Source organism: Pongo pygmaeus, chromosome 8, assembly GCF_028885625.2.
Source record: "Pongo pygmaeus isolate AG05252 chromosome 8, NHGRI_mPonPyg2-v2.0_pri, whole genome shotgun sequence".
Classification (NCBI taxonomy): Eukaryota; Metazoa; Chordata; class Mammalia; order Primates; family Hominidae; genus Pongo; species Pongo pygmaeus.
Window position 1 is genome coordinate 109,532,316 of NC_072381.2, and position 16,074 is coordinate 109,548,389.

Here is a 16,074-nt window from a genome sequence, read left to right on the forward strand (position 1 = left end):
TCATGGGGGTTGTTGCAGGGGGGAGGCAAGGATTAAATGCACTAACCCATTGGAAATCTCAGTGAATGCCTGTTTGATGAAACTGCTAGTGGTGGTATTGCTAGTGTATAGCACATTGTCTTTGCTTATGAACCCCAGATGTCCCAGACCCCACCAGCCTGGGACTACAACCATGAGACCATTCCCCACCTATTTTAGATTCTTTTTCAAAATTGTTATTTTTAATTACACAAATAATACATGAATCCATTCTGCTCTTTTAAAACATTAGAACCTAAAGGTAAAGTCTTCTTAGACCAATTTACTTCCAGGAGTCAAATCATGGTACTTGAGCTCCTCCTGGTCTGACTTCCAGAAGTTCACCTCTTTTGAACTTTTACTAAATTATTTCTGGGAGTCCCCAGGGTCCACGGACTAACTGCTGTCACCAAGTGAGTTGCATCCTCCTCCCTGTTCATCTTCTAGCTCCCTCGTGTTTAGGCCCACTGCTGGCAAAGCTACTTGGTGAAGAGGACTATTGGGCCTCATCACAGGATTAAATCCCACTCACATTTCTATGCAGCACCCGAGGGTGCCATCGGGGTTGCTCCCAAAGCTTCTGATCTTGGGTGTCCAGAGCAGAGGCTGGAGGAGTGTCTGTCTCCCAGCTCTGTTCATACTCATTCTTGGGCCCCACGGCACCTCTGCTACCGCAGAGCCTCACTGAGAATCTCCTCATGAGACAGCAGTGTCTGGTCCTCCACACAGCATCTGTCCTCCCCTGCCCTCCTCACTCCTGCCCCCTTGTCTCTCCCCTCTGACTCAAATGTCCTAAATAGAAGTGCACATGAATATTAAGACATACAAACAAATCTAGGGGAAGGGTTGGGACCGGGAAGAGATACTACCTACCCATAGTCTCAGTCTCACCTCAGCTTATCAAAAATGCCCTCTACAGAAGGCTCAGATATACCTAAAATGTACCTGAGATACATTTTATATCCAGCAGGAAGCAGGAGATACAAATTTATTGAATGAATTAAATCCATTGAGCAAACTCAAATGCTTATAGGGGCCAGGAAGTTAATAGAAATGAATGAAATGTACTGAGTATAAACACCTCTAGGACAGGGGTTGGCAAACTCTTTCTATAAAGGACCAGGCAGTAAATCTTTTCAGCTTTGCAGACCATATATGGGCTCTATTACAACTCAAGTCTGCCATTATAGAGCAAAAGCAGCCACAGATAATATATAAGCAAATGAACATGTTCCAACAAAACTTTACAAAAACAGGTGGTGGGCCAGATTTGGCCTATGGGTCATCGTTTACCAACCCCTGCTCGAGGTGGTGGGCATCTAGAATAAGCACCCACTTACTAGCCCAACCAGACTGTGACCATGTGGGAATACAGGTCCAGGGTTGCCTGTGTTTGAGAAAGCCTATACAGATAACTTTTTCTTTAAATTTTTCCAACTTTAAAAACATTTTATGGCCAAAACAAAATACACTGGTGGCCCAGAATTAGCCTAACAATCATCATTTTTGAAACTCTGACTTAAATAAACATACTGTAATAGACACTATTAGGTATGATGCATACTTTTAGTCAATGAATTATTAGAAAAACCATATTTAGGAGACATTGATGTATCTATTTTACAGAGGAAGAAACTAAGGCTCAGCCTTTCTAAGATCACGCAGCTAGTAATTTGTGGAGCCAGGATTCAGGTCTAAGTCTGTTACACTAACAGATTTGTGCTCATTCCACTTCACTGCTTTTTTAATATTCACAGATTGTTCTTAGGAAGGAAAACTGGAGCCTTCTGCTTTTGGAACTATCAGAATTTATGCACTTGTCATCTCTCCCCAGCTGCTTCCTATCCTGTGTATCCAGAACTGTGAGATAATACATTTCTGTTATTAGAGACACTCAGTTTGTGATACTTTGTTACAGAAGCCCTAGCAAGCTAATACAGTACATCCATCAACAGGTGAATAAAGTATGGTATACCCATACCATGGAATAGAAAGGAATGACTATTGGCACATACATGCAACAACATACAATAATTTCAAAATAATTATGCTGCATGAAAGAAGCCCGACAAAAGAATATAAACTGTGTGACTCCCTGTATATGAACTACCAGAAAATGCAAACTAGAGTGACAGAAACCACATTACTGACAAAGGCTAATGAAGCAGCTCCAAGGGAACACAAGGAAACTTTTGGGGTGATGGATGAATTTATTTATTTATTTACAGACGGAGTCTTGCTCTGTCGCCAAGGCTGGTGTGCAGTGGCGCAATCTCGGCTCACTGCAAGCTCTGCCTCCCGGGTTCACGCCATTCTCCTGCCTCAGCCTCTCAAGTAGCTGAGACTACAGGTACCCACCACCACGCCCAGCTAATTTTTTGTATTTTTAGTAGAGACGGGATTTCACCGTGTTAGCCAGGATGGTCTCGATCTCCTGACCTCATGATTCGCCTACCTCAGCCTCCCAAAATGCTGGGATTACAGGCGTGAGCCACGGCACCTGGCCGATGGATGTATTATCTTGATTACGGTGATGGGTATATACATAAGTCAAAACTTATCAAAGTATTTACTTTATATATGAACAGTTCATTATCTGTTAGTTATACCTCAATAAAGCTGTTTTAAAAAAATTTTAGGGCCGGGCGCAGTGGCTCATACCTGTAATCCCAGCACTTTGGGAGGTTGAGGTGGGCGGATCACCTGAGGTCAGGAGTTCAAGACCAGCCTGGCCAAAATGGTGAAACCCTGTCTCTACAAAAATACAAAAAATTAGCCGGACATGATGGCGGGTACCTGTAATCCCAGCTACTCGGGAGGCTGAGGCAGGAGAATTGCTTGAACCCGGGAGGCGGAGGTTGCAGTGAGCTGAGATCGCACCACTGCACCTCAGCCTGGGCGACAGAGCAAGACTCTACCTCAAAAAAAAAAAAAAAACATTTACATAAACTAAATGTGGCTCCCTGAATCTAGGTACTTACATTTTTGTATAAGAAATGTTGGTATGCTATCCTTTAATCATTTCTGGAATATTTTGTACTTCCCCTTAACAAGAAAAATATCCTCTTGAAGGGGCTTACATCATGGATAGAAAAGGGAGTACAGCCTTAAAGTTGGCCACATGAAATGATCCAGGAAAGACCAGAAATGTGTCTTAACCACAGGATTTCCCATACAGTGGGCAAAACTGGTATAATGTTCCACTCTCTGAACATATAATTGTTCTAATGTCTCTAACAACAATTACTTTAAACTGAACTCTGATATAGAGACCATCTCAATTTCAATATTAGCAGGAAACATGCGAACAACTCCAAGATGCCATTTGTTTTTTTAAGTGAAACTTTATGTATTTATAAATATATTCTCGATCTGAGAATACATAAAGCATGTTAATGAAAGAGAATGACAATAACTAATTTAGTTCTTATATAGTTTTTGCTCTGACTGCCAAATTTTATGCCTAAACATAGCAACTGTATTAAAACTTATGATTGGGATTTTTTCCTTCTATACTTCCTTGTTTCAGATTTTTCATGTCTATTTCGTTCGATAAAATCCAGAAGAGTAAGAGGAAAATGTAACCCAGTAAAAGGAATTCCACAGGATGCTGAAACTTACCAAAGGGCCAGTTCAAATTCTGGGAGAGAGGAGTAACTAGCCAGGTAGGTGCCACAGTAACTGAATGAAAGTAAAGTGTAGTCCAGGAGAATGTTGCCTAAAATATAAAATCCATTATCAGGATTTGATTATGTTAAGACCATGTTCAGTTAACTATGGTCTTACAGTTTATTTTCCTTTGCTAATGATTTTCATGTAATTCAAAAACATTTAACTATTAGAAGAAGAAAGATCCTGGCTAATTTCTAAGACCATGAACAGAAAGCTTAGAGCAAAGCTAAGATCCATTTGTAAAATATATTAAAGTGAATTAAGACCATTAGGTTACTGTCTCTAGACTTCAATGCAGAACTGCGCATACTGCACCATGTATGTCCCAGCATGGTCTGAAATGACCCAAGAATTATCTCATAAATATATGAGACATTGTAATTAGAATAGTTATTTAGACATCTTTAAATATCTTGGGAAGTTGTAATAATTCTAGGTTACTTCCTTATTTCTATTATCTTAGGCCATATCTGGCCCTTAGCTTAATATCTGCCAGCTTTTGGAACAGCTATAAAAAGTGACATACTCCTTTGTACCTATAGTTGACGAAAAGCAACATGAATTCCAAAGTCTTAGCAACGACATGTTTTAAAATGCATATCATGGGGAGGCCAAAACAAGAAGCGCCTGTCTCTGCTTCCCAGTGCAGAGTGGTCTGATTTTCCCTCTTCTTCATCTGCTGTTCTTCAGTGGGGTTCCACAGGTGCAAGCTTTGCCCTCATCTCAGTCTGTCTTTGTATGTTTGTGTCTCTATTGCTTGTTCTGTGGATTTTTAATAGCTGTTTTCTGCCTTTTTTCTCATTCTCATTTTAATTGACCATAATATAATCCTAAAATTTTGCTTTTGTCATTTATTGAATATATTTAGCATAGTCTAATCAACAAAGAAAAAATGTATTTATTGAGCATTCACTACAAAAACTAGTTTTTCTGTAGTCAGAGATCTTAATGATTTTTAAATGCTTGCTAAACAGACGTTTCCCCCCACAATTGAAGATGACCAACTTTAGATATTTTTTAAATCTTAGAAAATATGGTATTTGAAGAAAATGCCAAAAAAAAGAGAGAAAAATATATCCGCTATAATCCTACTACCAAACTTGGTAAATTTCTTTCTAGTCTTTTCTTCTGTTTACTTGAAAAAATACATACATATATATTTTCTTTAAATATAACTTTGCTTTTTATAGCTATACTAGCCATAGATTAAATATTATATATGCGGCCAGGAGAGATGGCTCACACCTGAAATCCCAGCACTTTGGGAGGCAAAGGCAGGTGGATCACTGAGGTCAGAAGTTTGAGAGCAGCCTGGCCAACGTGGTAAAACCTCGTCTCTACTAAAAATCAAAAATTAGCCGGGTGTGGTGGCAGGCACCTGTAATCTCAGCTACTTGGGAGGCTGAGGCAGGAGAATCGCTTGAACCTGGGAGGTGGAGGTTGCAGTGAGCCAAGACTGTGCCACTGCACCCCAGCCTGGGTGACAGAGCAAGACTCTGTCTCACCATATATATATATAATATATGATAATCCATTTTTAAATGGAATTGGATCATAGTGTTGCCTCCTATTGGTTTTTTATTTATGTTATATTGACCATTTTATCATTATCTTAACGCTTCTTTAAAAGTGTGATTTTTAATGTTTGCATAATACCCCTTTATAGTATTTATTTAACTTTATTTAACTATATCCTTTATTTAACTATACCCTTTATTTAACTATATCCATAATACCAGAGATGTAGGTTGCTCCAATCTTGTGCTATTATCATAGTGCTTTTTAAACTCCTTTGCATGTAAATCTTTGACCATATTTCTAACCATTTCCTAAAAACTGAATTCGTCTTGAAGTGAGTATACTGGGTCAAATAGAGTCAATATTTATTTCACAGAAAGACTCTATCAATTTATAGTCCCACCTTCAGCAAATAGTGCTACCAATTTCACTGCATTCTACCTAGCAATTATGATCATAAAAAAGTTGTGACCTTGATAGGCAGAAAAATAGCATCTTGGTTTAAATCACGCTTTTTAAAACAAATCTTGAGATGAAACATTTTTTGATGTATTTGGTCATTTGGAGTTTAGTGATTTGTCTGGGTTAATTTCTTTTCCATTGTTCTAAGAGGCTGTTTGTTTTGTTTTCGTTTCATTAATGCTCTGAAAATATTTGATCATATTTGTTCCAAATATTTTACCCGGTTTATTATTTCCCTTTTAATTTTTCATGGTGTTTTTGATGTTAATCAGTTTAAAATAGATATACAATCAAATATGTCTGTGTTTTCTAAGTTTTTGTTTTGTGTGAAAAGTTCTTCCCCTTCCTGGAATCACTCCTCTATTCTACCATATTTTCTACTATTTTTTTTTTTTTTTTTTTTTTTGAGACAGTCTCGCTATGTTACCAGGCTGGAGTGCAGTGGCACGATCTCGGCTCGCTGCAACCTCTGCCTCCCGGGTTCAAGCGATTCTCCCGCCTCAGCCTCCTGAGTAGCTGGGATTACAGGCACGCGCCACCATGCCCAGCTAACTTTTGTATTTTTAGTAAAGATGGGGTTTCACCATGTTGGCCAGGATGGTCTTGATCTCCTGACCTCGTGATCCACCTGCCTTGGCCTCCCAAAGTGCTGGGATTACAGGCGTGAGCCACTGCGCCCGGCCCATATTTTCTACTATTTTCAAGTGGATTTGTTATTTATATTGAATGCTTATTTTCATCTGACATAGACCATGAATATCTAACTTGATACTTTTGTTAAAATATGCAGTTTTCTTAACCACTATTGAATAATCTATATTTTTTCTTCTCTCTTCCTCCTCCTCCTCTTCCTCCTTCTCTTCCTCCTTCTTTTTGGTGGTAGCCTCTTTCTTCATTTACTCAGCTTTTATATACTTTAGATTCTGTCCCAAGTCTTCAACTCTCCCACTGATTTGGTGATCCCTGCACCAATGCCATACTTCTAATTACTATGGCACCATAATATTAAAATGACCCTCTGCCTTGCCATCATTCTCTTTCAAATTATTCTCATTCTCTATGTTTTATTTTCCAGATGAATTTTGGAATCATTTGAGTACTCCTTGCTGTCTAAAACATACGATAAACCTACAAATTACTTTCTATGACAAATCTCAGAAATATATTTATAATAACCAGGCTTTCCATCCAGGAATACATTTCTATGCATTTAAATATTTTAAATCAATGATTTTTGTAGTTTTCTTCACCTAGGTCACTCACACTTTTTTTGGAATTATTTCTAAGTATGTATATCTTCTAATTGTATGGGTACTTATTTCAAAACCAGCATCTTACTGAGCATTCGTTTGTTAGTCCTAGCAGACTATTGCATTATCCATCATCCCCTTTCCCATAGCTATATTATTTTCAGTTTTATATTTTGTTTCATTGGCTAGAACTTCCAGGTTGATATTAAATAATAGTGATAACAGGTCTCACTGATTAATATTACTGGGAATTCCTCTAGGGCATCATTATTCAGTATGACTCCTGGGTATTGGTTTGAACTAACTTTCAATTGGTTCGAACAGAACTACAGCCAAATAACCAACCTGGGGAAATTTTAAAGATAAAGGGGAAATTTTAAAGATAAAGGGTATAGTCCACCTAGATAGTCCCCAACATGTGAATGGGTTATGTTTTAAAAGTTGTCTTAAACTGTTGAGAATGCAAATTTCACCACAAACAAAGTATTATAAATTATAGTGAAGTTCCCTGACTTCACCCAAACACTTATTTGACCCTTAAGACTACAGAGCTAAGTCCAGCCTCAAGCATGAGCTTTCTGCCCATGGGGTGTTAAATGAAGGAATCATTAGCTGGTGGCTCCAGCAGACGTGCAGCAGCTCAGTGTGGGTCAGCTGTATCTAAGAAAGAGTCATTAGGCCGGGCACAGTGGCTCACGCCTGTAATCCCAGCACTTAGGGAGGCAGAGGTGGGTGGATCACTTGAGGCCAGGAGTTCAAGACCAGCCTGGCTAACATGGTGAAACCCCATCCTCTGCCAAAAACATAAAAAAAAAAAAAGCCGAGCACGGTGGCACACGCCTGTAATCCCAGCTACCTGGGAGGCTGAGGCAGGAGAATCACTTGAACCCAGGAGGTGGAGGCTGCAGTGAGCCAAGATCATGCCACTGCACTCCAGCCTGGGTGATAGAGCCAGACTCTGTTAAAATAAAATAAATAAAATAAAATAAACAGTAATAATTCAAATGGTAGGCAATAGCACTTGGCATACATACACATACAGCATATTATATAATTTCATCTATCATCATCACCGCAGCCTTCACATTAGACACCATCTTTATCCCTATTTCATGAATGAGGAAATTGAGGCTCAGAGACTTGACTTTAGAAGCTATACAAACATCAATTCACCTGGATTTTCAACAAATATTAGGAAAGAAAAAAAATCATTGTTCTGAAAAAGGCAATAGTCTTCTAGCCCAGTGCTTCTCAAAGTTTAATATGCATATGAATCACCTGGGGAATTTTGTTAAAATGCAGATTCTGATTGAGTAGATCTGGTGTGGGAGCCAAGTTTCTGCATTTATAACAAGCTTCCCAGGTAGCACCAGTGTTGCTGGTAAACAGACCACACTTTGAACAGCAAGGCTCTAGCTAACATAATACAAATCCTCAGTGATCAGCTTGATTCCTTCTTTAAAAATGTATATTAAAAAAAAAAAAAAATGGGGCCAGGCGTGGTGGCTCATGCCTGTAATCCCAGCACTTTGGGAGGCCGAGGCAGGCGGATCACTAGGTCAGGAGTTCGAGAACAGCCTTACCAACATGGTGAAACCCCGTCTCTACTAAAAATACAAAAATTAGCTGAGCGTGGTGGTGCGCACCTGTAATCCCAGCTACTCAGGAGGCTGAGGCAGGAGAATCACTTGAACCTGGGAGGCAGAGGTTGCAGTGAGCCAAGATCGCACCACTGCCCTCCAGCCTAGGCAACAGGGCAAGACTCCGTCTCAAAACAAAAAAAACCTTTCAAAAAATAAATCTTTACTTATAATAGATTTAGTCAACTCTTTAAACAAAATCCTTCAATTATGGGCAGAGGAAGGGTTCTCCAGAATACCTTTCAATTTGGTCCTTCTGGTCAATCCTGGAAAGCTGTATATGTAGATGAGAGGTTTTAGCTTCCGGTCAGAAAAAGCCACAACTTCACAGGGGATGTTAGTTGCCACGACGCCCACAATTCCATTACTACACTGCAGTACAGTCTTTTCCTTGGTTTCAATATTAATAAATATTACATAATTCCCACAAGGGTAGCAAATAGTGTTGTCGTTGACAAAATGAACATTCTGCTTAGGGAATCCTTGCACCCATCTTTGGGAAAAGATATGTCAACATCAATATAATACATTTCAAATACTTTTTTTTTTTTTTTTAACAAAGCAAAGGGTCATCAAAATCTTTGAAACATTTCTATTTTCATGTGCTTTCTGCCCCCAATTTCTAAGATAAAAGAACACACATGCTGGCTGTGAGATCCATTTGAGTCAATGAATTATAGAAATTTAAATGTAGAGCTAAAGTTCCATAGGTCTCCCAGGCCTTCTTCAGATAACTTTTTCAGCAAAGGAAACTCTCTGACCAAACCTGAGAAAGTCTCAGAAGGACTTCTGGGGTCTTCTATACTTGGAAGACAAAAAGTGAAAATAACAGAGAAAAGAGCTTGATCTCAACACAGTGGCATCCTGGGCCATTCTTTTATAATTAGTTTGATTTTTTAAATAAACTTTAAAAAACAACTTTGCATAGGACAGCCTGCTTTGTGGTTGTAAGCGGAGTAGGAAAACTGCTTATTTACACAGATGAAGAGTATGTGGCCATATTTTAGATTTAAAAATACAGATAAACGTAGAAAATAAAAGGAATGAAGTCGACGTGAACGAAAGGCTAGCACACAAAAAGAACATACTCTCAAGTAAGGAGTGCGTGCTAGGTGTATGCTAGAAAGGAGAGGAGATGAAGGAGATTCTATTTTTATTTAAATATTAAAGATATGCTTGAAGATGGTGGAAAAGGCAAGTGAAGGACACTGGTTTGGTGAGAAACTTCGAGACATTAGAGTGTCCAGGACTAGCAGGGGATGCTGTACAGAGTGGAGGTGGGGGCTGGGAGGAACACTCTAGAATGTAGAAAAAAAAAATGCCACCTCTATCTGCGCAGTGCTTGATGCTTTTCAAAGGCTACTATAAATGCAAATAAATCCAAAGCTAGTGGATGGGAGTTAGAAGGAAGGGATTCAGGGACCTAATTTGGGGAAAATCACCAAAGGTAGCAAGGACGGGATCCGGGCTGTCGCCAGGTGGAGGGGGAGGGGTATGTGATCAGAAGACCCGGATCACTAGCGGGAATCCTGAGCTAGAAGGAAGAGATGAAGGGTGCAGGGGGCGTTGCTGGGTAAGAGACCAAGGGTCAGGGTCGCAGAATAAGGAGTGGGAAAGACAACTGGGGACGGGGTCAAGAAACAAGGGGATGGGGAGCGGACAGGGGAGGTCACACGGGGAGGGAGGCTGAGGGAAGGCACTGGGGGCAGAGGGGAAGAGGTCGAAGCTGCGGGGAAAGCCGCCCTAAGGAACCGGAGGGAGAGGAGGGAGGAGGGGACGTGGGGCAGGAGGTTCCGCGAGACCCAGATCGGTCGCGGGGCCGTGAACACCGCACCTCACGGACAAGGACGCGCCGCCGGCGGAGTGGGGGCCTTCGTCGCGCTCCCGGCCTTGCGCCATGGGCAGTGTTTTCCTCAGGCGGGAGCAGGCAGCGCACGCAGCACCCCAGGGCGGGACGATTACCTTTCCTTCGCCGCGGGGCTGCTGGCCGCGACGCCGCTGCTGTGTACAGCCGTATCCCGGAGACCGTAAGCCCCGCGCCCATTGGTTCTACGCTTTGACCCTCTGCCTCCTGAGCCGAGCAGATTGGTGGAAGGTCCGCCGCTCTCGGCCAATGGGTGAGCGGCAAGCCAAGCGAGGGGCGGGCCTCTTGCTGTTCAAAGTGTGGTCTGTTTACCAGCAACATTGGTGCTACCTGGGAAGCTTGTTATAAATGCAGAAACATGGCTCCCACACCAGATCTACTCAATCAGAATCTGCATTTTAACAAATTTCCCCAGGTCCGGGCCAATAATTGCAAGTAAGACTCATGCCTACAATCTCCGCGCTTTCGAAGGTCAAAGCGGGAGGATCGCTTGAGGCTAGGAGTTGAAGACCAGCCTGGACAACATAGCGAGACCTGCCGCGCCCGTGCCGCATCTCTACAAAAAAATTTAAAAAGCAGCCGGGCATGGTGGTGCACGCCTGTAGTCCCAGCTACTTGGGAGACTGAAGTGGGAGGATCGCTTGAGCCCAGGAGTTCAAGGCTGCGGTGAGCTGGGATGACGCCACACAGCACTCCAGCCTGGGCGAGAGAGCGAGACGTGTCTCTAAAGAAATAATTATTTTAAAAAATTAATAAATTTCTAAACAGACTGTCATTTAGAGTGCTGACTGTGCCAAACATTGTTGCAACGTCTTCACATCTCCCATCAGCCCCATTTTACAGGTAAGTAACGTGAGGAAAAGAGAAGCACATAATTTTCCCATGGCTACAAAGTTGAGTGGGACTTCATTTATTTATTTATATTATTTATTTATTTATTTATTTTCGAGACAGGATCTCACTCCGTTGCCCAGGCTGGAGGGCAGTGGCTTGATCTTGGCTCACTGCAACCTCCACCTCCTGGGTTCAAGTGATTCTCCTGCCTCAGCCTCCCAAGTAGCTGAGATTACAGGCACTTGCTACCACGCCCAGCTAATTTTTTGTATTTTTAGTAGAGACGAGTTTTCACCATGTTGACCAGGCTGGTCTCAAATTCTTGACCTCAAGTGATTAGCCTGCCTTAGCCTCCCAGAGTGCTGCGATTACAGGCGTGAGCCACCTTGCCCGGCCCTGAGTGGGACTTAAATGCAGGTCTAGCCTAATTTAGAGCTCCAAGCCCTTAAGTACCACATAACACTTTGAAATGTACCCTCTTGCTTCCTCAGGGAAGCAGACAGCTCTGGAAGTAACCTGATTGAATGGTTGGCAGCTTGTCATTCCTTCTTCTCTCCCATACTTTCCCTTAGACTCCCTCCCTTACCCTTCTCCTTCCTTTCCCTTCAGTCATCTTCCCTTCTCTACCCTTCCTTTCCTTTCTTTAGGTCTTTCCTTCCTGTCTTGCTTTCTTCTCTCCATTTCTTTCACAAATATTTACAGAGCATCCCGCGTGCATTCATGCATATGCTAGTCACTTGGAAAAACAGAAAAACAAACAAAATTTCTTCCTTCTTGGAACTTAGAGACTGGTGGGATCCAGGGAGTTGGGCTAGATATCCACATTGTCTCAGATGGTCTGTGTAAGTTGTGAAAGGATTTATGAAAGTGATTTTATGCAAGAAATGTTGTACAATTCACAGATTGTTAGGCCTCCTAAATGCTTCATAAAGTGCCCTATGACTCTTACTGTACAACTTGCCTGCTTAAGTAAGGGTGAGCCCTGTGGACATGTGGAGTTAGGCATGCCCTCTGGCTATGCTAGAGAGTCAGCTCTTACCTGCACTTCTGCCTGGTGTGTCCTAGGCTAGGCTCCACACCTAGTACACAATTAAAATCTCTTACTTACCAAGGTTTTCACCCAAAATAAAAGTTGCTAAAAGTTAACATTATAACATGTAATTAAAACTACTAAAGAAACAATTTTACATGCAAAATGTGTAAAGAAAGTAAAATGTGTTTTTGGTGAAAGATTATAAGAAGTCATGGGAATGTGGATTTTTCTCTGCCTACATTTAAGTGTTAAAGGATTGCTTTAAGTAAAAAAGAAAACTAAAGGTTTAAATAAGTTGTGGAAGGTTTATAAAAATTAATTGTAAGAGATTCTGTGTGTGAACATATTGGCTAAAGTTACAGGGGTATTATTCAGTTTTTTGATAAATTAAACATTGGAATAAAAGCACAACAGGTTTTTCTTAGAGAGTTGATCTGCTCTTTCACACACACGCACACACACACACACACACACACAAAATTGTAAAGAGTTATACGAGGTTTATAAGACTCTTACCTTATGGTTAACATTAAAATTGGGTAAATATGTCTATAAGGTTTTATTAAAAATTGGGTTTAACATTAATAGCACATTAATGTAAAGGTAAAATTTGGCTTATTTGCTATAAAAATCATACAGGAAGCATTGCCAAATGTGAAATGGTGTTTTGCTTTTTTTGGACTATATTTGCATAAATGTGTTATTGGTATATGTTACAAAGTTATGAGAAACTCTTATAATTCTAATATGACTTAGTGTAGGTTATTAATAATTATAATTGTTATGTAAAATTTTGTGTGCCACATAAGCAAGTTTCCTTATCAATTGTGGCTTTAATAGTGGCTATCCTAAAACTTTTTATCATCCACAATTGTTTTCTTGTTCTAATCCTCTTTAGAAGGTAGTTTATAATCAACTATAGAACTCCAGCAGGTGTTCCCAAATGCAGGTTTCTAATAACTTTGGAAATTGTAACATTAGAATAGAGGAAACAACTTTCAGAACCCTCATGTAGAGCTGGAATGTTCATGAATATCAGAGTCAAGGAAACTTTTCTTTTGAGCTATTTACAGCTTTTAGCAATTGAGTATACTTCTGTGAACAAAATTTGGAGTATATTTGTTTCTCTCTACCTGATTTTTCCAAAATTTGGAAACTATTTGTGAGTATTCTTAATTTATGGCAATATAGTTATTTGCATACATGCAATAAGGATCTGTTTTCTTTTGTAACAGAACACAATTGGAGAAATTGGTTATTTCACCAAGGCTTTAACTGGAATGGTGTGCTTTCCTTTAAGGAATCAAACTTGACTTGTAAAGCCAATAAAAGCCCCTTGGAGAATTGGCCTCAGATCTTGTCTGCAACTGTCCCTGTAAAGGTAGGTAAAGAATGACCTGTGATAAGTAAAGAATGTCACTTTCTGACAGATCCAGGAGTCCTAAGTTATCTTGGGACCCCAAGAGAACAGGAATTTACTCAACTCATAGGTATTTGAGGGTACAAACACATGGCCGAGCTTGGCTTTACAAAGTCTTGTCTAAGATTACTTCTATAGAACAGATTTCCATCAAACCTAATTTAAAAAGAGCCTATGTGAAAAATAATTATTTTTGTTCCACTTTATACAAATAATCAGGCCAAGTATAACAAAGCAAATCAGTCTTACTATGATTTGTCTTTAGTAAAAATGAGAAACTGGAGATAGAAATATTATGTTTCAAGAACTGTGGTACACTTGTTATTAAATTCTAGTCTCATTAGTTGTTTTTAAGTTCGTTTCTGCAATTTAGGCTAACCCTGCTTATTCCTGTGAACCAATCAATGATCTCTGACTGCTGCTCAGAAGAAACAAAAGGGATGGGTAATGTAAAAATCTGGATCAGTATTCTAATTCTGGGCACATCACATTCAGCTAATAACCCCATATCAGCTTAGTTCCAACAGCTGCCCAGTTCATGAAAAAGCCTTCTAATTTAGCTTACTTGGAATAACTTTACTTATTTTGCTTTACACTTGTGGAATATATTGCTGTTATTCTCTTTGCGTAGGAATACAGGACAAGCCTACTAAATGTTTTCTTAAACACGTATTAATCTTCCAGATATCACCTTTTGTCAAAACTCAAGAGTTATGAATGGACCTTACCATACTGATGCTCTCTGACTGAACTCCTCTCTACCCTGAATGCAAGAGACCCTCATAGTTAGGCAGGAATATCATCACCCCTATTCAGCCTGAAGAAGTTACAAAAGATGGATCTTCATCCCTCTGCAACCCTTAGGATTAAGGGTTCTCTTATAAAAGAGAGGGGGGAAATGTCAGAGGCATGTGAACAAGAGCAACTCCATCTTAAATAGGAGCTGGGTAAAATGAGGCTGAAACCTACTGGGCTGCATTTCCAGATGGTTAGGCATTCTAAGTCACAAGATGAGATAGGAGGTCAGCATAAAACACAGGTCATAAAGACCTTGCTGATAAAATAGTTTGCAATAAAGGAGCCGGCCAAAACCCACCAAAACCAAAATGGCGACAAGAGTGACCTCTGGTCATCCTCACTGCTACACTCTCACCAGCTCCATGACAGTTTACAAATGCCATGGCAACATCAGGAAGTTACCCTAGATGGTCTAAAAAGGGGAGGCATGAATAATCCACCCCTTGTTTAGTATATCATCTTTTATTCCTTTACTTTCTTAATAAACTTGCTTTCACTTTGCACTACAGAGTCGCCCTGAATTCGTTCTTGCGTGAGATCCAAGAACCCTCTCTTGGGGTCTGGATCAGGACCCCTTTCCTGTAACAACATCATTATGCAAATAGAATTATAGATTGAAATAAGAAAAGAAACATGATAGTATGAATGCTTATGTTAGGATCCTCACCTAGTGACAAAGACTCTCTGCCTGAGCCTTTCCCTAGGCTTGTTTGTGTCCATCCTTGTAAGATCTGGTTTTAGCAAAGAACACTGCTAAGTCAGTTTGGCAACACTGCTAAGTCAGTCAGTCAGTGTCCTCAATGTCTGATCACCCTCCATGTCTGATCAGGTTCCTCATTCTCTGCCGTCCCCCAGGTGATGTCTGATTACCTTGGCCTATGTGAACCCAAAATATCTGAGACAGGTCTCAATCAATTTAGAAAGTTTATTTTGCTGAGATTAAGAACATGCCCATGACACAGCCTCAGGAGGTCCTGTCATGTGCCCAAGGTGGTCGGGGCACAGCTCTGTTGTGTACATTTTAGGGAGACAGGAGACATCCTACACAATATGTTTAAGATGTACATTGGTTCACTCAGGTCATAGGGAGATAAGAGACAAAAGATTGCATTCCTTTGAGTCTCTGATTAGCTTTTCACTGAATACAACAATTTACATATGAGAGGAGGGTAGAGGAATAGTCACTTATGCCTAAGTCTGGCTTAGTGAAACAATAGGGCAGAGAAAGCCATCAGATATACAGTTGTCTCTTGTGACCAGAGGGACGACTTTGAGTTCTGTCTGTCCTTTGTCTACAAGGAATTTCCTTGTGGGAAAATTATGAGGGAGGTGTGTAGCTTTTTTTTATATTTGTAGCTATCTTATGCAGGAATAAAATGGGAGGCAGATTTGCCTGACACAGTTCCCAGCTTGACTTTCCCTTTGGCTTAGTGATTTGAGGGCCCCAAGATTTATTTTCCTTTCATACCTGTCTTCAGCAAGAATCCCATTAGGTCAATTTAGCCAGAATCCTCCATCAGCCCTGATGGTTTCTTATAGTAATTTTCCATCCACTGACCCCCACC

General features: G+C 40.4%; 1 protein-coding gene across 4 annotated transcripts in view; it reads right to left on the reverse strand.

Annotated features, from left to right (window-relative positions):
* CFAP43 (cilia and flagella associated protein 43) overlaps positions 1-10,581 on the reverse strand; it is a 103,800-nt gene extending 93,219 nt beyond the window's left edge. Inside the window, exons 1-3 of one of the 4 annotated variants that reach the window (XM_054435944.1) lie at positions 10,523-10,581; positions 8,800-9,053; positions 3,640-3,736 (exon numbers count right to left, since the gene is read on the reverse strand). Coding sequence is in view for 2 of the 4 variants with exons in the window: in XM_054435943.1 (XP_054291918.1) it covers positions 3,640-3,736; positions 8,800-9,053; positions 10,395-10,459 (416 nt within the window). In the remaining 2 variants the exon portion in view is untranslated. Of the gene's footprint in view, positions 1-3,639; positions 3,737-8,799; positions 9,054-10,394 lie in introns of all 4 variants that reach the window. The other 3 variants (XM_054435943.1, XM_054435942.1, XM_054435945.1) reach the window with 3 other exon arrangements.
* Positions 10,582-16,074: the final 5,493 nt, after the last annotated feature.